The sequence below is a fragment of the Hesperophylax consimilis genome, chromosome 26 (genome assembly GCF_061612785.1).
Source record: "Hesperophylax consimilis isolate HC1 chromosome 26, BYU_Hcon_1.0, whole genome shotgun sequence".
NCBI classification, from domain to species: domain Eukaryota; kingdom Metazoa; phylum Arthropoda; class Insecta; order Trichoptera; family Limnephilidae; genus Hesperophylax; species Hesperophylax consimilis.
In genome coordinates, this window is record NC_142861.1 from 14,660,176 (window position 1) to 14,683,338 (window position 23,163).

General features: G+C 33.7%; 1 protein-coding gene across 1 annotated transcript; it reads left to right on the forward strand.

Annotated features, from left to right (window-relative positions):
- The first annotated feature begins 4,626 nt into the window (after positions 1–4,626).
- repo (homeobox domain-containing protein reversed polarity) lies at positions 4,627–22,357 on the forward strand. Its single transcript, XM_089647125.1, has 3 exons — positions 4,627–5,356; positions 16,428–16,551; positions 17,336–22,357. Exons 1-3 carry the CDS (start codon positions 4,881–4,883, stop codon positions 18,116–18,118), a joined length of 1,383 nt encoding a protein of 460 aa, XP_089503251.1. The 5' UTR covers positions 4,627–4,880; the 3' UTR covers positions 18,119–22,357.
- Positions 22,358–23,163: the final 806 nt, after the last annotated feature.

Genomic DNA, 23,163 nt, shown 5'->3' on the forward strand with positions numbered 1-23,163 from the left:
TGCGGGTAAATTTCAAAAGTCACATTCTGATGTACGAGACCTTTCACCTATTACAATAAAACGTATCAGAATGTGACTGGGCTTATGATGCAGTATAAGACTTCTTCGTCTCGTTTGTCTCCAGAGTCCGGAGTCAGGAGTCTGAGTGAGTTTAGTGAAGCCGCGCATCCCCTGTTATACCAAGACCTAATGAAGTAATGAACGGGCTGATTGTCTCTTGTTTAGCTTCATTAGCCGTATTAAGGACGTGCTTAAATTGGACTGTACGGGACAGGGACTACTTGTGATGTGCTGTGTCGAAAATTTTATAGACTAAAACATTATGAATTTTTTTATTTCATTCGTCTAAAATTAATTCTGCAGATTAGGCATGTCGTACACGGAGAAAACTTACTGTTATGAAATATTGTTAATTTAGTAAATCTGGTTAGATTAATCATTTCCTGTTAAAAACGGGACCGGAGGCCTATAATGATTTGAAAAAAATGACAAAAAACTACCCGTAAAGCACGAATATGTTATGAGGAAATCCAAACACGTGTTCTTATAAATGACATGGCCAACTACGTGAACTCGTGTTAAGATATATTCTGAATCATAGCGTGTTGCTTTTAGGTCTAACAATAAGGTTTAAAAAAAAAATGTTTTTAACCTGTCACAGGTGACATCTTTATAATATAGGTGTATTTCCTGATAAACTTTTTGTAAATTACGAATATATTTCGCATTTCTCCATGACATATCTCCTTCATATTTCTCGAGTAAAAATTTTATCTCTAAATTAACTTTCAACAAAAACCTTATATTACGCTGATGCGATTATTCTTATTTTTATTTCTTGTGTCCCTAACATTATCTATTAATTTTAGTTGTTATCCTAATTTATTTTTATTTTTACAAGATTCACCTACTTCAACTCCTTTCCTGTATGTGATCATGTACCAAATATTATATATTCAGAATTGGTTATTTATGAAGGGAAGGAACTATTGTAAAGAATGCCTGACATCACAAAATTAAGTTCATTTGCTTTATTATTCTTTTTTTAAAATTTAAATTCTGTTTAAAATTTCTTTTTAAAGTAATTAATTAATTTATCTTTATTTTCATTATATCAACAAGTAAAGTCATTTGTTCATTTGCCCATTTAACAATTTGCAATACGGTTTGTTTATTCTTGTGAAATCTACTTAACTAGAAAACCAGTTAAAGTATTACCTATTTGTATACATTGCATTTAACAAAATAATATATTAACAAATAAACATGTTTTACATTTATTTAATTATATACAAATTTCGACTACCATAATACGGACATGTATCTAGTGGGTAGTCGAAAAACATGTAAAAAACTGTATACAAATATATTTTACGAATAAAGGAAAGAAAAAATATATAGGTATATATCAGAGTGGAACATATTATCTTCTCTCAGTATCACATTGGTGTAAGACCACCATTCAGAATTGAAACGTTGCTTGAAATGGCTTTGCCCATGTTTGGTGACCAGATCTGAATAGCCAGGTGTTCCCCACCTTCCTCTTCTCCATCTCCTTTTCCTTCCCATAACCTTTAGCCTCACAACATAACTCTATTAGGGATGCAATAGTCTCACTCACAATCGTATATAATAATATAAAAAGTTCTCATCTTTTTTTTCTAAAAAAAGTTTTCTATATCCTATCTAAATCATCTCCGTGGGAAGTGTTTGTTCGAAGAACCTCATTTCTCCACCGATACATGCCGTTTGATGTCAATCAATCTAGGGCATTAACAATTTGTACAATTATTACTAATTATTAGTATTAAAATGGCATATTATGGTCCCAAAGTAACAATGTAGCCCCTCGGGAGCGGTACTCTAGCTGTAAGCAGTAGTACCTACTTCCAAGTGCTACCCATTGCCCACACCGACATCCATCCCATCCAACAGTGCCACCAATCTATCCCATTTGTCCAATCTACTCCGTTATTCGACCACTTAAGCCATTATTGGTAAATCGAAACTCCTTTTTTATTATTAATAATAATTCCCACTGTTTACAGTTGATGATTTCTAATTAAGGTTCGCGGCGGCCGGCTTCTGGCCGTGTTTATTGTCCTGCATTCGTACGTCAAGCTCTGACAGATGTGCGCGCGGGAAAATCGCAGGAAAACCGACGCCATTTTTAAAGCGTTTGAAAATTGGAAAACTGCGCGCGGCTGCGTTCAAACTTACTGCGTTTATTTCGTGAAATTATTTTTCCACAAAACTTAATCCAAAGTACCTACGTGGGCACCTAACAAAAATATTTTTTTATCCAGTTTCGTTATTTAATGTTTTTTGCAAATTGGCGGGAAGTGCGTGCCAACTGACATTATTTTTTGTGAAGTGTTTTTAGTGACACGTGTGAATATGATAGAAGATTATAAAAATAAAGTGTTTGTGGAAGTTGTTTTTGAAAATGTTTTATGGATGGAGTGTGAAAATGGATAACACAAATAAAAATATAGGATTGAATTACCTTTAAAATATAAGGTGAGTAAGTTTTCATTTAATATTGCTACTTGACATTTGGATAAAGTGATGTTTTTTATCAACGTTTAGGACGTACCTATCTACCTATCTGGAATAATGAATTGCTGCAGGGATGATGAAGTTTATCTTCTCAGTGTGAGGTAAAATTACATCTAAAGAAATACACATGTAACCTTCGTGTCTTCTTTATAAGTATAAAAATATTTAGCTTTCCGAATCATCCGTTTCAAGTTGATTTACGAATGAATGCGGCTTTTTTTATCAAGATACATCATATCATTTCCCAATTAAATATTAGTAATTCAGAATATATCTAACAACATGTTTACGCAGGTGCCCTTGTTCGAATAAAAATAATAAATGAGAAAATGTTATTATTCTGAAGAACACGTGTTCCGACTTCCTCATAACATATTCGTGCCGTATCTACTGATGGTTGGTTATGAAATTTTTCAAATCATTTATCCAATTTTTAACAAGAAAACGAGTAATTTGACCTGATTTTTAATAAATAAACAATATTTCATATTATTAGGTTTTCTCCGTGTAGGTAGGTAGGTACCTACGTAACTTATAAATATTTTTTTCTTTTTAGTTTCTGAGCCGTTCATAGTGTATCTACCTATACCTACCATTTAAAAATCAATGTGCTTATTTAAAAAAAACATTTTGAAATAATAAAAAAATTAAAAGCTTTGATTAATTATTTACACCCTTTTACAGAGGTGTAGGTTTTTAAAGGTTTAAATACCTATTGAATATGGAAAAAAAATCGTGCGGCCAATAGATACCAATAGATAACATGCCCACTAGCTAAAGTCCCATCGTTTTATTCAAACACGAAGTCAATGTCCATTGGTACGCTGTGGGTAATTTATGTAAAATCCACCAGATTAAAAAATATACCAAAGTTTGATGGGAAGGCACCAAATTAATTATTTTTGAGAGATAATTCGAAAGAGTGTTGTTTTGTGTTTATTTATAACAATATCTTCAAAGGATGAAACCAAAAACACGCCAACTTGGATACAACAATGGTAGGAACATACTCAGAAATCGTTGATGTCAGTAAAATGATCTACGTTCTTGGGAGAATGGGTAGGTACTGGTAAGGTACCTATCTACCTAATATCAAAAACTACCCTACACTTAAAAGTGGTAGATTGATTGACTCTCAGCGATACGAATCTAATGCGGGATGGAAGCATTATATTTGCCTACCCACATGCTCCCACAGCGCCACGCGACCGCCCTCATCTCCCCATCATCCCAGATTTTTAAGGGAAAGGGTCCACTCAAAGGTACATTATAGTGCACCTGAAACACCGCGTTCATGAAAGGCTGTGCGAGCAACGCCCTCGCCTCTCATTGGCCGCCTGCTTTCTGGAACATAAAACGCCGTAAGCGGAAACTACATTGATTTCAAAAAGCACCCGAGCAAAAGGGTCGGTCATAGAGGCAGCAAAGCGTTTCCCTCGCTCAACGCGCAGCTCATATGTCGCTCTAGAACGAGACAAACGCAACTAAACCGATCTCATTGGCTGCCCCAACACGCGACAAACTTCCTCGCTACAAATATAAATTGGCTAACTAAAGAATGATTTTGGTTAGTTGAGTTGATTAAAGTCATTTAACGCGGACCGTCCTGGACGCAGTGTGGTGTGAGTGCCCGTGAAGTCGCCCTGAACTAAATGAAGCCAAATTGTTTTATATTGATGTTAATAAATTGGGTTGAAGTTGGTTTAGCTCGCGCCGCCCTGATAGGGTGTTATAGCAATTTTACTCAATCAGGCACAAATTTAATCAACGGCAGTTAACTTATTTGCACTAATCAACGGGGACTTTTTATTATTTCAATCGCGGGGTTGTTCATCTATTCGTGTGACGTCGCGTCCAATTACCGATGATTAGGTCACATTGATCTGTTTCAATTATCGAATCAACTGATCTACGATTAATTTGAGGACAATCAACAGTGAACATGAACTAACCAGTGAACTAATCTAAACAAGCAATTAAAACACGAATTTGATTCGGTATAATCAAATTGTGCTGAACAACGTTCGATATTCGAACAATCTTAAATGAATGAGATTACCTGATCAAAGGATAATATTTTGAATTTGAATTACGAACAGATTTTGTGGATTCTGGACAATCAGAATCAGCTGAACAAAGTTTGATTTTCCAACAATATTGAATGAACTAGATTAAGTAGGTACCTGAACAAGCAATCAAAATACAATTTTGAATTTGAATTACGAACAGATTTTGTGGATTCGGAAAAATCATCAAGAAGTCATCTTGTTAAGCGACGCATTGGCGAACTAAATATAAGCAAGATTCTGCGTGTTTTCAAGATGGAATCAAATGGATTCGACGATCAAATATTCCAAGATTTTCCTGGACAGAGTTTGGCGGCTCTTCAAACTGCCAATGGTGGAGCAATGCTTGGAGGAAAGAACCATCATTCTGACAGGAACCCTGGAAGTATGCACTCCATCCAGGTCATGTTGGGGATGCAGCAACATCATCAAGACATGATGCTTGGAGTTTCCCCGATGAGTGGAAGTCCGCCCCATGGGAAGATGTCTGATTCCCAGTGTCACGGGTCTCTTCAAAACTCGATGCACGGACACGATCTGAACGTCATCTTCCATAACCCTAACCTGGATAGTCCAAATGGAAATGGCTCCGTGAAGAGAAAGGCTGATGAAGGCATTATGCTGCAGCCTGTGGTAGTCAGCAGCGGGGACGGCATCCCAATGACAACTTCCAAGAAGTCGGAATCCAAGAAGAAAGGGGACAATAACGGAGTCAAAAAGAAGAAGACAAGGTACCTATTTACTATAAATAATTTAAATTACAATTTCAATTTCGGGTTAAAGAAAAATTTCAGATTGTTAGAAAATCTGACTTTTGGATTGACAATAAATAAGATAAAATAGGTACCTATTTATTTGAAGTTCACTTTCTATGATATTCCCTACCTTTCTAGGTAGGTAGTTACTTTACTTTGTTTTATTTCTGTTAACTAATCAAGTTATTTTTTATGAAGTTTTGTATTTTAGAACTTAGTGATTTATGTATTAATACTAGGTACCTATAATATGTACACATTTACCTAACCTAACCACGACAGAAGTATGATAGATGTATGTGTTTCTAAAACAAATAACTTCTGTCAAATAAACGTCACGCACTGACAGTTATTGAAAAATTACTTTAAAAACTTATACTAAAACGAATATCTACTTTCTTATAAGTCTGTAGGTACCTACAAATAAATCATTTTGTAGAGATTCTTGCTTGTGTAGTGGTGTACTGTATCTACTGCGGGGTAAGAGAGGACTTCGGCTAGTTCGAGAGCACGAACCAGTTTGAAACACCGTCGGTGTGCAAAAATACATTTACACGTTCGCTCTTCAAAGAGCGTTAATTACCTATCAATCATCCTTACTGCAAAATATAACAGATTTATTTATTAAATTTTCCTCAGGTTTATGAATTATTTATTGACTTTAAAAAAGATGTTCCTCTTGTACCTACCTAGAAGCGAGTTTATTAATATTATTTACATCAATTGTTACAACCTATTTGAAAATTTATTATTTTCATAGTCAAAATCTAAGTAGGTACCTAAGTATTTCTACATTGAATAATTTTGTAAGACTTAAGAAAAGTCTCAACTGCGCTCAACCGTCTGAAGCAGTGAGACTATTGCATCTCAAATTGGGATATGTTGTGAGGCTCAAGGTAGTGGGGAAGGGAAGGAGATGGGGAAGAGGAAGGTGGGGAAGTACCTGGCTAGTACTCCAAACATGGCCAAAGCAACGTTTCAATTCTGAATGGTGGTTAAACCAGGGCGATACTGATAGTATCTTCCAGTCTGGAACGTGCCGCAAATATACTAGGTATATAATATTTTTTTATTAATTATGCAATTAACTAACATTTAGGTACATGAGCACGCCGGGATTTGAACCCGTGACCTCTAGCTTGGTAGTCGAGAGCTTTACCCCTCGATAACGGATGCCGTCAAATGTTGGGAATGTTGTGCGTATAGAATTTATTTCACGACAGAAGCATGTCAAATCGTAACGTATTTTGTTGTCAGCGGGTTTTGGAAATCATTAATCTATCGATGATAACAAGACAAAAAACCAACTGTTTTTTTTTCATATTTTAAATGCAAAATAAAACCCATGGTTATAATTTTTATGTATTATTTTTTCGCCCCTGAGAAGAATTACTAATACTGATAGATACTACAGGGTTTTCCAATAAGAGGTGTTATTTTGATATTCAATCGTAAAAGATCAATGGTTTCGTTGCTTGTGTGGCACTTAGCGCCGTCCTGTTGAAAGTAAACGTTGTCCAAATTAATACCATCCAATTTCGGCCATAAAAAAATCATCAATCGTCTCTCGATAGCGCAATCCATTCACCGTAACTGTTGCTCCAGTCTCATTTTCGAAAAAGTAAGGTCCAATGACTCCGCCGGACCATAAACCGCACCAAACAGTCACACGTTGAGAATAAAGAGGCTTTTCAACAATAACTCTTGGGTTTTCCGAGCCCCAGATGCGACAATTTTGCTTGTTGACGAAGCCACCGAGGTGGAAATGGGCCTCATCACTCAAAATGATTTGCATTTGATTTACTCAAGTGAATTTTAATAATTTCAATGCGTTGTTGAAGCGTGTATCGTTCCATTTTTATTAATGGCGTAGTTTCTACTTGTCAAATGTCAAAAATGACAACTTCAAAAGTAACATCTACCGAAATAGCGTGCTATTCAAAATAACACCTCTTATTGGAAAACCCTGTACTAGGCAAAGTTATCAACAAATGGTATTTGTTTGTTAGTTTCTGCGCCATAGTTTGTACGTGTACGAAGAATACTTAGGTACTGATATAAAATATTGACAATTTATTAGAAATCTGGTCAAATTACTCGTATTCCTATTAAAAACGGGACTGCCTTTAACGATTGAATTGACAGATTTCTTAACAAAGTATCAGTAAAACGCGAATATGTTAGGAGGGAGGCGGAACACGTGTTCATAAAAATACTGATATTGTCGCATTTCGTCATTATATTTATCAGGAGAAGTACACCTGAGCAGCGATATGTTTTGAATGGACTAATATTTTATCAAGAAATGGAATGGATTTCAATAAATCAGCCATACTCACTTTTCTCCGTGTGATGTACCAAAGTATAAAGGGTAATATAATAATATTGTCACAGTTCTTCACAGTCTTCCTTACTGGGGTTTCCTGTCTTGATGCGTCTTGTACTTAAAAAAAATTGTATTTAGTCTAATTAGATATTGTATTTAGTTAATTTAGCATATATAAAGAAAACATCAATGAAATAAATTATACTAACAAGTCTTTATAGGGAGAAAAATGAGTATTGCTATTGATTTATTAAAATCCGGTTACAAATGGGATTGCAGGTCGTTTCCTTACAAGCTTATAGTAAATTCGTAATATGTCAGAACACGTGTTCATTCACCTGCATTTGTGTTGATAATAAAGAATGACAAAATGCGAAAATATTAGAATTGTTATGATCACGTGTTCCGAAATCAATGTATTCGTTAAGGACCTGCAATCCCGTTTTTAACCGGATTACAAGTAATTTGAAGAGATTCTAAATTAAAAACATTTTATATCTGTACCTAAGTTTTCTCCGTGTAAAACAGACAAAGTGAAAATTTGGACGATAAGAAAAAATGAGTACTATTTTGAAATCTAGATAAATACTATTATGAGGTCCGAAATTGTTTGAAATTTCTTAGATAAGTAAAGAAGTTAATATAATTTATCGATTACCTACCTACTATTCCATGGGCATCAAAACCCCAGTAGACGAATCAAAAATCTATAGCGAGATATTGCGATAAGTACCTATTCCTCGGGCGTCCCCGACTACTACTACCATTCAAACCATTATAAATACTCCTGGCACTAATAAGAACAAACTTTAAAGTTTGCAGTGAAAACGGTCCAATAGTTTAGGAATCTATAGTCTGTAGGTAAACAAAGAAACAATCATTTTTACACATGTATATAAAATGTGAAAGCCTAAAAATGTGACCTCATGTAGGTATATTTAACTATAATCCTACCTAATTGATTGTAACGAATAACAACTTGGCTAAAGCACGACAACTGAATTCCTTGGCAACCATTGCTGGTCAGATAGGCAATAAATTCATAACCCTCATCGTTCCATATCGGCGCAAATGTCGCCACATGTAAAAAAAAGTTTGATTCATCGTCGGCAGCTAGGTACCTAACTAAATACCCACCAATTTATTTTTTAAGTGTCCACCCGCTAATAGAGGGCGGGTAGGTACCTACCCCAACTCCCGACAAAGGGGAGCATATGTCGACACGCGCCCCCCCATACCCTCATAATTTTATTTTATTTGTGTTATTCATTGATAAAGTGCGGCGAAAAAAATTAATTCACCAAGCTTTATAATAGATAATAGTAGGTAGGTACCATAGAATGTGAAACATCATCTTGTTTTTGTTCAATGGAGGTAGGTTTGTTAAAATATGTTTATTTAAGAAGAGACCAATAACCTAAAATAAAGAAAGAATCATGAAGCAGCCGTGCAAAAAGACATGCGACCGTGCCAGAGATGGTGGCCGTGTTCGATACTACTTTTTTATCCCGCCAGAGTTCGCATGAGCGTGGGTTCTACTACGAGCTGTCAAATCAGAATAAGTAATCAATATTATCGTACCTACCTGCCCAAAGAAAGTTACTTAAAAAAATAATAATGATTTAAATTGTGACGTTTCCTTGGACAAATTCATAAAAAAGTAGGTAGGTATTTAAGTAGGTAGATACCTACTTAAAATTTTATACATTAAAACTTAAATATTTAAAAAGAGAAAATTAGAAACATCGGTCTAAACTCTGCTCATAACTAACTACTAGTTAATCACCAAATAACATTACAAAAGCTGGGGTTGCCATATCGTCACAAAAATTACCCGTATGCCTCATTAGCCCCATATCGTCTGATTTAGATAACATCGAGATGGGACGATAGCAACACTGATCTTTATTAGACCATATTCCCACCCATAAGGGTACTTACTTTCATCAACAGAGGGGAACAAAACTACTTATGTTTATTGTTGTTGGTAGTTATTATTATTATTGTATTTTTACGAGGGCAACCCCCGCTGTGAGGTGAGAGAATTTCAACAAAAGCCGTCTATTGCGTTAACTTTGAACCTGTGTTTTACGATAGTGCCTACAAAGTTTTGGATTTTAAAAATCTTTTCAATGTGGATTACACGTTATTTTGTGCAAAGTTTGGGGAAAGATTGGTGTTTTAAGATAAAATTGGTTTTGTTGTAATGTTTAAGTTTTTGTTGACGATTGTTATCAGCCTGAGAAAGTAGATTAATACGTATACAAAATACTAGAATTTTAAGAGCAAATTCTTATAATTTAAGTCAAAATAGATTTATACACCGTTTTTTTTTGGTAATTAGAAATGATAAAAAATACGTGGTTGTAGGTGTATTCCTTTGGAATATTTATTTTCAATTGAAATTAGAATTTTATTCTTTGCAATTAAAAAATATTTCAAACATTGATTCTCGGTGCGTTTCAGCTTTTGAACAATGACAAGCATAACAACATGATCCCTTTGCTTGAGAGCTGATCGCATTTCAATCAATCATCAAATTTGATGAGATTTTGAAATTACGTAGTACAGGAAACCATATAATTCCAAAATTAGAAAAATATATCGCATGTCATCAAGAACTTATATTTTTATTTAGAAAACGTCAAATACACGGAACAAAATGAGTATTGCTGATTTATTGAAATCAGGTTAAAAACGGGATTGTTAAACTTTTAATACATACCAATATACACGGTGTCCGGAAACTCGTAGTACAAGCGGGAAACTGGAGAATCTACACCACATGGGGAACCCAAAAAAACATAAAGTTTTTTGATTTGAGCATTTTCAAAAAAAAAAAAAAAAAAACCAAAAAAAAATATTTTTTGGCTATTTTAGGGTTAAAGTTTTTTCTGGTGTTTAGGGTTGAATAACAGATGTTTTAACCCTGCAGAGCAGAAATATTTTATGATTACACCGGGTTAAATGAAGGGTGATTTCAAAATAATGCTTCAAATCCGAGTTTCTTCATTTGTTTTACTTTCAAATAGTTTTAATTAGTTGGGTACTTTGATCTTCAGTAATAATTTATAAGAATTTGATTAAAAAAAAAAAAAAAAAAAAAAAAAAAAATCAACTTCAAACTCGATTTACTCGATAACGAAAGCTCAAATAAAAAAAAAATGTACTACAAAATCGACTCCAAATGTGATGTAGATTCACCAGTTTCCCGCTTGTACTACGAGTTTCCGGACACCCTGTATAAATATATCGGAACACGTGTTCATGAACCTAAATTTGTCCTGATAATATACATCGACGAAATGCGAAAATATTAGAATTTTTATGAACACGTGTTCTGACATCGGGATAACACATTCGTGTTTTACTGAAAGTTTATTAGGATAATCCGTATTTCGGATAATTTGAAGAAATTCTTAATATATTTGCAATATAATATGTGAATAAGTTTTCTCCGGGTAGGTTTTTACATACCCCGCCAAAAGTATGAGTTTGGTAAAACCTACCTTATACTGTTTACAAAAGCAGTGATGACTAATAAAACGATATCAACTTAATATTATGCAAAAACTGAATGAAACAATTCAGTGACGGATAGGGGTAGGGTGGGTGCCCCGGTGTGCAACATGTGCTGGAATGTGTCGGGGTAGATCGAGCGTGAAATTAGATGCAAGCTACCCCTTATTAGGACTGCCACCCTTCGCGCGTGCCGTGAACAACTCCTCAATTTTTGATAATATTTTTATTTAATTTTTTTAGTTAAATAAAATTTGTCTCTTTATGTTGTAACTCTGCGTGAAACCTGGTTCGATTAACTGAAATTTTGCTTTGAATTTATGTGTCATTTTCATGATTGGAACTGATTGTGTGAACGATAAACCAAGAACCTACCTGTTGGATATATAATATTTTTAACAGAACTTTATTAATGTCATATTTATAATTTAAAAAATTGAAACTGATTTACCAAGTAATCAGACTGTCAGATTTCCACGTGTCGTGCGTTAGTACAATAATAATTACTGTAGGTACATAGGCAGGTACTCCGAAATTTATGAATAAAAAAATATTCGTATCATTTTGAAATGACTCCTGCTATCCTCATGAATGTATGAAAGGAGTTGGGCAAGTAAACTTTATTAATTAAAATTGGTTTATTTCACACTTAATTTAAATAAATAAATAAGTATATTTGAGGTACGTTTCAGAGTATTGCCCAATTCCTCAGTAATGCCAAACCGAAATATTGCTTGAAAAGATCTTAGCCATGTTTGGTGACCGCCCTTTAAACCATTCAGATTTGAAACTGTGCTTGAAATTACTCAAACATGTTTGGTGACTAGGTATTTTAGGTAAGGTTAGGTTAGAACATGGGAAAAGGTATTAGAATTAAATCACAAACCAGTCTATACAAACCTAGCGTAGCCCACAAACTACTTAAAAACTGGGATGTAACTCTAAAGGGGACGCGAGCAGGCATTATTAAAGGGGCAATTTTTTGTAACAGGAAATAATATGGAAAATAGGTATTAGAATTAAATCACAAACCAGTCTATACAAACCTAGCGTAGCCCACAAACTACTTGAAAACTGGGATATAACTCTAAAGGGGACGCGAGCAGGCGTTATTTAAGGGGCAATTTTTTGTTACGGAAAATAGGTATTAGAATTAAATCACAAACCAGTCTATACAAACCTAGCGTAGCCCACAAACTACTTGAAAACTGGGATGTAACTCTAAAGGGGACGCGAGCAGGCGTTATTAAAGGGGCAATTTTTTGTTACAGAAAATAACATGGAAAATAGGTATTAGAATTAAATCACAAACCAGTCTATACAAACCTAGCGTAGCCCACAAACTACTTGAAAACTGGGATATAACTCTAAAGGGGACGCGAGCAGGCGTTATTAAAGGGGCAATTTTTTGTTACAGAAAATAGGTATTAGAATTAAATCACAAACCAGTCTATACAAACCTAGCGTAGCCCACAAACTACTTGAAAACTGGGATATAACTCTACATTTGAATAGTAATGTACTACCCCATCTTCCTCTTCCACATTTAGTTCCCCTCCCTGGACCCTTCAGTCGCACAACGTACCTCTATTGGGGGTGTCATAGTCTCACTGGCTCTAGACGGTTGGGACTCCTTTTTAATAACAAAATTATTGTTGAAGCATGCTACGTATACGGTATTAACCGTTTGGGTGCCAATCGTCGATTTCCGTCGATTGCGTCAGTCGTGTTCTGATTTGCGCGTACGTCTGTACGTAAAATTCTCATTTTTTCGAAACGCCTGGACTTCGGGATCCTCCTCCGCGTGATTCTAAACCAATATTCTTTAATAAAACACCGAAAAAATCATCGAAATCCTTGAAAATTCAAAGAATTTATGGGGTTTTACAAAAATATATAGTTTTATAAAAAAAATGTTTTTTTGGTGGCATTTTACAAGCAACTGTATGAATTTTTTTGGCACTCAAACGGTTAAAAGTAGGTTTTGTGTAAATTATGTATATGACGCATTCTTTTGGGGTGATTTGTCACAAAAAACTGCGCTGTACTAATTACTAAATTATTATTGTATATTACTCATCACTGCTAAAGCACCCCGTAAGGTCCACACCATAAAGTAAAGTTTTAAATCAAATTATGTTATCATGTTTAAAATTAATAAATGTTTAATATAATGCATTGTTTACGCCTAAGGATGACTTGTTTCACAGAATTTGAATAATTCATCAAATTTCAACGTTCATTTCCGGGTTCTGTGAAAGTCCTACTCAAGTTCAGTTGTTATATCATTATAGGCTAGTTGCTTTTCAGAGCTGAAATAATAATAAAACTTGAAAAAAATCTTACACAGAACTTGTAAATTAACTTTGAAATTAGAAAAATTGTTCAAATTCTCTGAAACAACCCGTCCTTTTTTGTGTGCTACCAACTTATATTTCACGAGAATATTGAGAAGCGCTGTTTATTTGCAACATATGACATTCTGGGGAACCCCCAAAACACGCTTTAATAAACCATTTCAACACTATCATCTCATGCAATCGCCACGCTTTAGATACGCATCATAATATTAATATCTTCGTGATAGCCACTATAGATCAGATAATATGTTAAAACACTGGTTAAGTTTCAAATGCAGTTGGTGTTTGTTATATCTGCCTCTACTATGCAGACTTCTGTGTTGGGAACTCTTTGAAATTAGTAAAAGGTTCTTATTATAATTGTGTTTATTTACCTTACAATAATTGGTTTGGATTAAACTACACTGTTCATTACCCGAGGGTAGGTAATTCTCTGGCTCCCGAGGAGCTTGCTCTCTGACAATATAATCTCACAAGTACCTGTTACACTGTAGCGACATCTGGCGGAGTCTTGCGTAAGCTTTATGACTAGCGCCATCTATCGATTAAATACTCAACCTTATTACCATACATCACAGTGTTATTACAATAAACTCACAAATATCTGAAAACTGATGTAAACACGGTTTTGTTTTCTGAAATCATTAGTGTAAAATGATTTTTTTTTTAAATCCACACAGCATTAAATATTAAAACATGCAAAATGACCTACATCGGTCCAATCTCTAATTTATAAATAGCATAAAAACGTCGTTATCCGCGTTTGTCTGTTGTGTGCTTAGTTCTTCTAAGAGATGCAACGAGTTTTGGTAAAGTTTTATCTACTCCACTATCATTTAGAAAATTTCTTCCGGAAGGTTTATATATAGGTACATTGAGGGTTTTCCAATAAGAGGTGTTATTTTGAATAGCCCGCTATTTCGGTAGATGTTACTTTTGACATTTGACAAGTATTACGCCATTAATAAAAATGGATACACGCTTCAACAACGCATTGAAATTATTAAAATTCACTTGAGTGAATCAAATGCAAATCATCTTGAGTGATGAGGCCCATTTCCACCTCAGTGGCTTCGTCAACAAGCAAAATTGTCGCATCTGGGGCTCAGAAAACCCAAGAGTTACTATTAGACTGTTTGGTGCGGTTTATGGTCCGGCGGAGTCATTGGACCTTACTTTTTAGAAAATGAGGCTGGAGCAACAGTTACGGTGAATGGATTGCGCTATCGAGAGACGATTAATGATTTTTTATGGCCGGAATTGGATGATATTGATCTGGACAACGTTTACTTTCAACAAGACGGCGCTACATGCCACAAAAGCAACGAAACCATTGATCTTTTCCGATTGAATATCAAAATAACACCTCTTATTGGAAAACCCTGTATATAAAACATGCATGTTATATTTATAGAATATTTATCATAGAATTCACAACCTCTAAACTTTACTCCAAATCATTAACAACGCTGGGCACACGTCAGCTAGTAAAAACTAAATTGATTTGCTTGAGTAGAGGAGAGTCTGAAAAACTGTTGAAAATTGTCGCCAAAAATTATACACATTTACCAACTGACACACTCAGTAAAACCTTAGTAAATAGTTCAATAGTTTTAATAAAAAAACATGTTTTTATTTATTTTTATAGAATAGTTCATTAGCATTTTCACGAGCATTTGGTTCCTTAGAACAGGAAATTTATATGGCCAGGAACAAATATCGACCTCACAAGACATAATAACACTTGTACACACATAACCTTCAAATCAAGAGGAAGGTCCCCGTAGTGAGATTTAGAAAAACTATTTCCATCTTCCTTTTCCCACCCCTTAAAGTAAAATAAGGTCCGGACAACGCCGGGAACGCCAGCTAGTAAATAATAGTGGAAGGAGCAATCTTGCCATTGAACAGCATAAATTCGGATATATATATATCTTATATTAATATAATTAAAACTAAATATATGATATTTTCAATGAACTCAAGGGGCCAACCGGTAACTGAACCAAAATCACACGAATGCCATAGAAATAATGTTCTATGTCAATACCCAATTATAGAAAAATCACAAAGCATAAAATATCACAGGGTAGTAATTGATGAAAATCTTAAATGGGACCTACATATCAAAGGTATCAAAAACTTATATGTTTCTTTAAAAATCTAAGAAATGTGATAAATAAAAAGGACATAAAAAAAATCTATTACGCTTTATGTCATTCTCGTATTGAATATGGAATTATAGGATGGGGATCTGCTGTATCTAAGTATATGCACAACCTGAACACAATTCAAAAAGGAATCATGAAGACCATACTTATAGTACCCATAAGAACGCCTTCCATTGAAATGTTCAATTGTTTTGATGACATAAAATATATTCCAGGTCATAAAACCACATTCGGACAAAAAAAAAATTGTTTATTTTGCAACAAAAATCCACAACATCCTTCCCCTAGAAATAAAGCGAATAATTTTTTTTAATGATGACAAATGAAGAATGAAAATCTGGCTGAAAGGGATTTATGAAAAAACTCTGAAAAAACATTAAAACCGACATAAAAAACAAATAAAACATAAATGAATAACTTTAGTCCGCCTCAGCACAGGTCATCCTTGTGAGGAGGACTAATATATACAATTTACTATTCATATATTGACTGTCATATTTTGTATCTACAATGTTTAAATAATCGCTAGGTATAATAAAAATGATGTATTAATTCTTCTTTACAAATGAAAGTATTTTAATGTTTTCAAAATAATTTTTGTATTGTTTTCAAAATAATAAATTGAATTGAATAAAAGGCAGAAATTGAATGTGATTTTTGTGTTGTTTCAGGACTACCTTCACGGCCTACCAATTGGAAGAGTTGGAGCGAGCCTTCGAGAGGGCGCCCTACCCGGATGTCTTCGCACGGGAGGAGTTAGCCCTTAAGCTGAACCTCAGCGAATCTAGAGTTCAGGTTGGTGACAATACTAACACTGCTCATTCAGCAGATATTCACAAGCATTTTAACCACCCTCCCACAGACACTAGAAACAAGGGAGATGGACCATGAACCGACACTGCTGCAAATCTTAGAGCTTGTCAAACGTATGTGTTTGACCGTTCATGTACTGAGCAGGTTATTTGGAATGCGTGCATTTTCCGATTGACCCTGCCTATACCAAAATGCGTTTCTGCGCATCAACCATCAGGCGCATAACCTTGTTTGACAGACCATATCTATGCACAACAGTCCCCCTCTTTTAGGTAGACACACCAAACGCATAACTTTCATCGAGTCCATATAGAACATAAGAAATTTCTCGTGTTTCTTGATACAAAAGTCTGTATTTCATCATCAATTCAAATGGGCTGGCGATATACTATGTCAGACAAGTGTGTGAGAGAGAGTGCGTAAGAAAAGGGGTAAAACTAAAATGTACTAAGTCAATGGCGGCATTAGTTTCCATTCACATATTTATGGAAGGCATTTCCAATGTTCTCCCCTAAAGGGATGGTTAGATCCAACAGAGGCGACTTTTGATCATCGTTATAATTCCTTTTAAATTTATAGTATATTGATGCTCTTGTTTACATTTCCAAATACTGATCTAGAGTAGTTTTTAAATAAATGTAGCTGTCTTTAATTAAAAAAAACTGGTTTCTCTGATTCAATCGAAGGTCTTATTTACACGTTTCTATCATTTCCCGTATTTTTATCTCCCAATTTCAGTTTTCTAATAATCTTCTTAACTTTTCAGGTGTGGTTCCAAAACCGGCGAGCCAAGTGGCGCAAGCGCGAACCACCGCGCAAGACCGGTTACATCGGCTCCAACTCTCCCAGCTCCACCACCCTCTCCAACAGCTTCACCAACCTCAACTCCAACCTTGGAGGCTTCCCTCAGAACCCCGTGATGAACACCACCGCCCCCATTGACAGCTGGTCCTACCAGTCCCCCTACGAGATCTCCTCCCACGTCAATCTCATGTCTCCAAGTGGAAGCCCTTACCCAGGCTTCAACACTTCGTCTTCTGGACCGTATTCTTCGTACACCACAATGCTTAACAGCCACGAGTCTCAGATGTTTGCGGCTCCCATGCGTGGACACAACTTTTCAGAATACATCGTTAATAACAGCCCTCCTCCACTAGGCGTTCGTGATTACCCTGTGATGGTTTCTCATTCGCCTACCCACCTCGGCAGCAGCAATGTCAACTCTTTATCAAGTGACGAGGCAGGAAAAATTGATCCATACTCACATTTAGATGACAAATACGTTGAACAAATGGGTGGAGATAAATACGTTTCCTGTGGACTAGGAGAAGATAAATACGTGTCAAATCTTTCACCAGTTGGAAAATATCAGTCCCATATGAGTCCAGATAAGTATGAGAGCGACACGTCTATGATGAACGGAGATTGTACAGGTTCTCCTGTCAGGCATCACGGGAACGTTATCCAGATTTCCAACAAGGACGGGACGATTAAAATGGAGTCCAACCAAAACCAAACATATGTGACGCTTCCCCCTTTTTTGAATTGAAAAACTCTTTTCTGAAATATTCGTAAGGCGCGGGCGCGTTCGAAATTTTCAGAAAAGAGTTCTATATTAAAATAGTTTAAAACGTGTTGTAAATTTTGAAAACTTGCCCAAATATTATTGCCTTTGTAGAGACGTTTGTTAAAATGTAATATATTGTGTTTCATTATTTTATCATCACATACATACTTAATATTGTGTTAGTTATTATCAATAATCAATAATTTACTGGACTTGATGCAAAATATTTAAGGCTAAGCTTAATGCTAAATCACTATTTTGATTAATCTTTATAACGAATTGGTGTGCATTATGAATACCAAAAAATATGATTTAGATAAATTGAAGGTTTTTCTATCGTTTCGCTTGAGTTGAATACAAATAAAAAAATAAATTACTCGATAAAAAATATAAATTTAAACTACTAAAAAAATTATTTTTTCAATAGAAATATGTGAACCCGTAAAAAACAACTTTAAAAAATACAGTATTATAGCTAAGATTATCTGTGACCGTTTCACTTGATTAACTTTTTTGCTTTCTTATAAAATTATTTACAAAATAAATAAAAACCAGTTTTGTGCTTGACAACGCACGTTTCTAGACTCCGTTTGGCAAGCGATTTTAATGCCTATCACCTACAATATAAGGTATACCAAGAATATACACATTTTTGGCTTGTAGCTTCCTCTTAAGAATGTAATTGAGGATTATGTGCAAAACAGCTCGCGTAAATACTATTCAAGACCCAGCTAATTGAGAGTGACATTATTGTTCACGTACCTAAGCTATTCCCCAGGCAGTTTGTAGCCATTTTTAGATAAGTCACAACAAAAAACATCTCGTCATATGTTTTTTTAAATCATCTTTTTATTGTTGAATTTGTGAATTTAAATTTAAGTATATTATGTTGGTATGATTTTTTTATTGTACACTAGCTGAATTACACGGCTTTATTCTGCTTCAAGGGGTGGGAATGGAGGTTGGGGATAGTCTTTCGATTTCTCACATAAACAGTGATCTTCCCCTATTTTTGAAAATCAAGTCTGCAAAATTTCATACATCTCAAAAAAAAATGTAGATTTGTATAAAAAACAAACCCCACTCAGAGACTTCTACGCTGTAGATAGATTATCACTGCGATTCTAAGTCAAGAATTAATTATCAGATAATACTATTTCATCATATAGCACTTCAATTAAGAGACTGTTCTAATTTTTGCCATATTGACAGACCTCCACTATATAAATAATATTTATTCCTAAATATAAGTACAACAAAGAAAAATGTTTAAATTTTACCATGTTTAATAATTTATATTGCTCGCATTCCTATGTGCCTTATGTTCGTTGTATTTTTTGTGCCTACTCTGTAAATATATTTTTTATTAAAAAAACTCATTTATTTTTCGTAAAATGTTATTAAAATAGAATTTTTTAGATATATGACATAGATGTGTAATTTATTTTTATTTTTTTGTGATTTTTATACTGCTAAGAATATCTTACATATTATTATAAAAATAAAATAAGCTGATATATAATTTTACTGTGACAATAATGTTCGTTACCAACTAATTAAAATTCTTTCAAATATGCAAATTGCAGTGTTCCTGGCGAGTAAGGTAAATCTTACCTTACTTCTAAGTATTCACTCGAGTGCTCGTGTCAATAACTAATAACGTTAGGAATATGAGTTGAGTGATTAGCGTTCGATTTGTAAAATTCTCTCCCTTATTCAAAAAAGAATTATACAACTCTATTTTAAAACAGAGACATATAAACTGATTATAGTGCTACATGGCCAATGAATTCAACTATATTTTTAGGATAAAAAAATATTAAAAATCGTAAATGCGCGAATTCTGCAAGAGACTGCAAATCACTCAAGACGTTTTGCAAACTTGGCATAGTATGCCGCAAATCACTCAAGTGGATATCGAAATTTCAACTTAGAGATAAATGATTTCATTGACGTGTACCTACTAAGAGTTGGAAGGTTTTATGAAAACTGACATCAGTTTCGACAGAGATCACACTTCTAGAAATTTTTGTTCTGTGGTATTGGTCACTTTTTATAATTTTATTAGAATGCATAGTATTTACTTAAGTTTGGTCAGTTGTACATAATTTAAAATACACATATTGTATTAAGTAAGTCTTGTTATATTATTTTTCCAACATCTTCTGACTTTTATGCAACCCTGAACATTAGGGGTGCCAATATTATTTTTTAATCATATTGTACATAACTTTTGAAGTCCAATTTGTTATATTAAAATTACCATTAGTATTAAAAAATATATCATTTTTTATATTAGGTACTTGCTTGCAATCCTCATAATAAAAATTTAGACGAAAGTATAGACTCGAGCGATTTTGGCATATTATGCCAAGTTTGTAAAATCGTTTGACCGATCGCTCGCCATAATGTGCCAAATTTATAGAACCTAAAAATATGAAATAAACCGTGAAATCTAGGTGGCTTCATTGGCTTTCAACTGCAGTCAGCAGTTTCATATGTTTCTATATTAATATTTTGAGGAATGGTATTAATTAAATAATATGGTAAATGTATAGATGAAAAAATATTTGTGTTGTTTTAAAAATTTCGAACGGAACAGCGGTGCAAATAAACTAATTTTCTCTTTTTTCACAAAATTACAATTTACACTATTTTCAATATTTTTAAGGATTTAAATTGTAAATATATTGTAATTAAATAATAGTGAGTATTTCACCATCTTCTCGATAACTATTCATTTTAATAAATAAATACTCAAAATAGGTAGAAAACTCCGCTAAATTATCCGATATATAAAAATTATTCACAAGTTCGAGTACGGAATGGTAAACTCGGACTTTATAAATAAATAAGAAATCTTAAGGCGATGCACTACGTCGTGTAATATTTTGAATTGAGCCCCTATCAATAACAACCCTTACATAGATGGCGATAAGGTTTAAATTCCCGCTTAACACCATCCTCCTGTTTTGATTTATGCAAGAAAAAACATGGCCAAAAGTGCCTTTTATTTTATTTTGTGGATGTTCAGGCATAAATATTTAATTTTGTTCCGATCATTTTATAAATAACTTAATTTGCCACGTTATACAATAAAATTATAACCGAAAATGGGTTCGTAAGTAGGAGATTTTGAACTTTAAAGCAGTTTTCATAGGCCTTTACATTATTTTTTTCTGGGCTTATAAAAATACTTATTTAAAAAATACTCGATTATTTCAAAGGCCAAGATGTATTTTACTCGCAGTATTTAATTAAAGCATCTGAAACATTTCTAGGCGACCAAATTTTCAAACCAAAAACACATGATTTTGAATGACTACTTATAGCATCGCCTTAATAAATAAATACTCAAAAAGGTAGAAAACTCAGCAAAATTATCCGATATATAGAAATTATTTATAAGTTCGAGTACGGAATAGTAAACTCGGACTTTATAAATAAATAAGAAATCTTAAATCGAAAATTTACGTTATCCTATGGATAGTGATTGTGACAGCTTGTCGAGAGGATAGATAAATACTCCCATAGAATGTTAGCCTATATTTTTTAGTTTCTTGTAATCTCAACAAAATCCCAAGTGAACTTCCAATGTAAATAAGAATTTTTAGTTTTTAATTAGCAGATGTAATTTTTAAAATGTTATTTACGGAAAATTAAATACTCCTTTTTACATTCGCCTTACTTTTTAATTTAAAATAACATAAAAATTCTGGAACTTTTTATAAAATGTCGCCATGTTATATTATATAAAAGCATTAAAAAAATGTTATTTACGGAAAATTAAATACTCATTTTTTACATTCGTCTTACTTTTTAATTTAAAATAACATAAAAATTCTGGAAATTTTTATAAAATGTCACCGTGTTATTCTAATGGTTAATACTTACAAGTTACCTACTATTAAATATTTTTAATAAATAAATAATATTACTTAAAAATTATATTGTAAGAAAAATAAATTAAGACAATTTATTATTCTTAGTACCTACCCAGTATAAAATAACTGAATTTGAAGTGCCAAAATATTATCTGCCTATTTTTTTTAAATAAATAAATTAGTAATTGTGTTTTAAAAATGAAACGTGTAAATAATATAATGTACACCACGTGATGATGATCCACTGAATTCAGAAGATGGTACTAAACTAAAGTTACTTACGGTTTAAATTTTAAATAAATAACTAATGAATAGTTTGTAATGCGTGTGTAGCGTGACCATGTTTTTGTAAATATTTTTGGTAAATAAAAAATTATATACTTTTTGAGAAACGTTTTATTTTGACATATCGGTTGTTGGTGCATGGGTAAGATGGTAAGTAATGTGAAATATTACTGCGTAATGCTTAAGGCAATGCACCACGTCGTGTAACATTTGGAATCAGGCCACTAACAATAATAATCCTTATGCAGATGGCGATAAGGTTTAAGACCCCGCATACCCTATTTCTACCGATTTTTTCTATTTATTATTTATTTTGAAAAGATACATTACATTATATGGAAGGAAGCTTTAGACTGTACAACTAAGGTTTCCCGTTTTAGGATATTTATAAAAAGTTTCTCGTTAACTCTTTAAGTTTCAAAAAATAAATTAATTACATGAAATTCCCTCGATAGGAAACATTTCACAAAGTAAGCTCCGAAAATTATTAAAAACAAGTTTTGTTCCGTTATTTGATATGTTATAGGCATTAAAAAATTCTCAGTGTATCTTTAAAATAAAGCATTTGTCGAGAATTTTTTGCTTTATTTTAAAGTACAAATGTCTGAATTTCAATTTTGTTTTATTGATTGAATCAATGAATCAATGAAGTGGAATCATGGAAGTGGGAATCAATTTGAAACTTTGCAGCAAAGACGAGCAGTAGCTGACTCAATATTTATACACAGAATTTAAAGCAATAACATCCACTGTACCGAACTTCTGCCCCTTATTAATTTTAACGTACCTTTAAAGCTGGCTCTACAATCGCGCGCGAAGTCGCGCCGTGAATTCACGCCGTGAATATACGCCGCGATC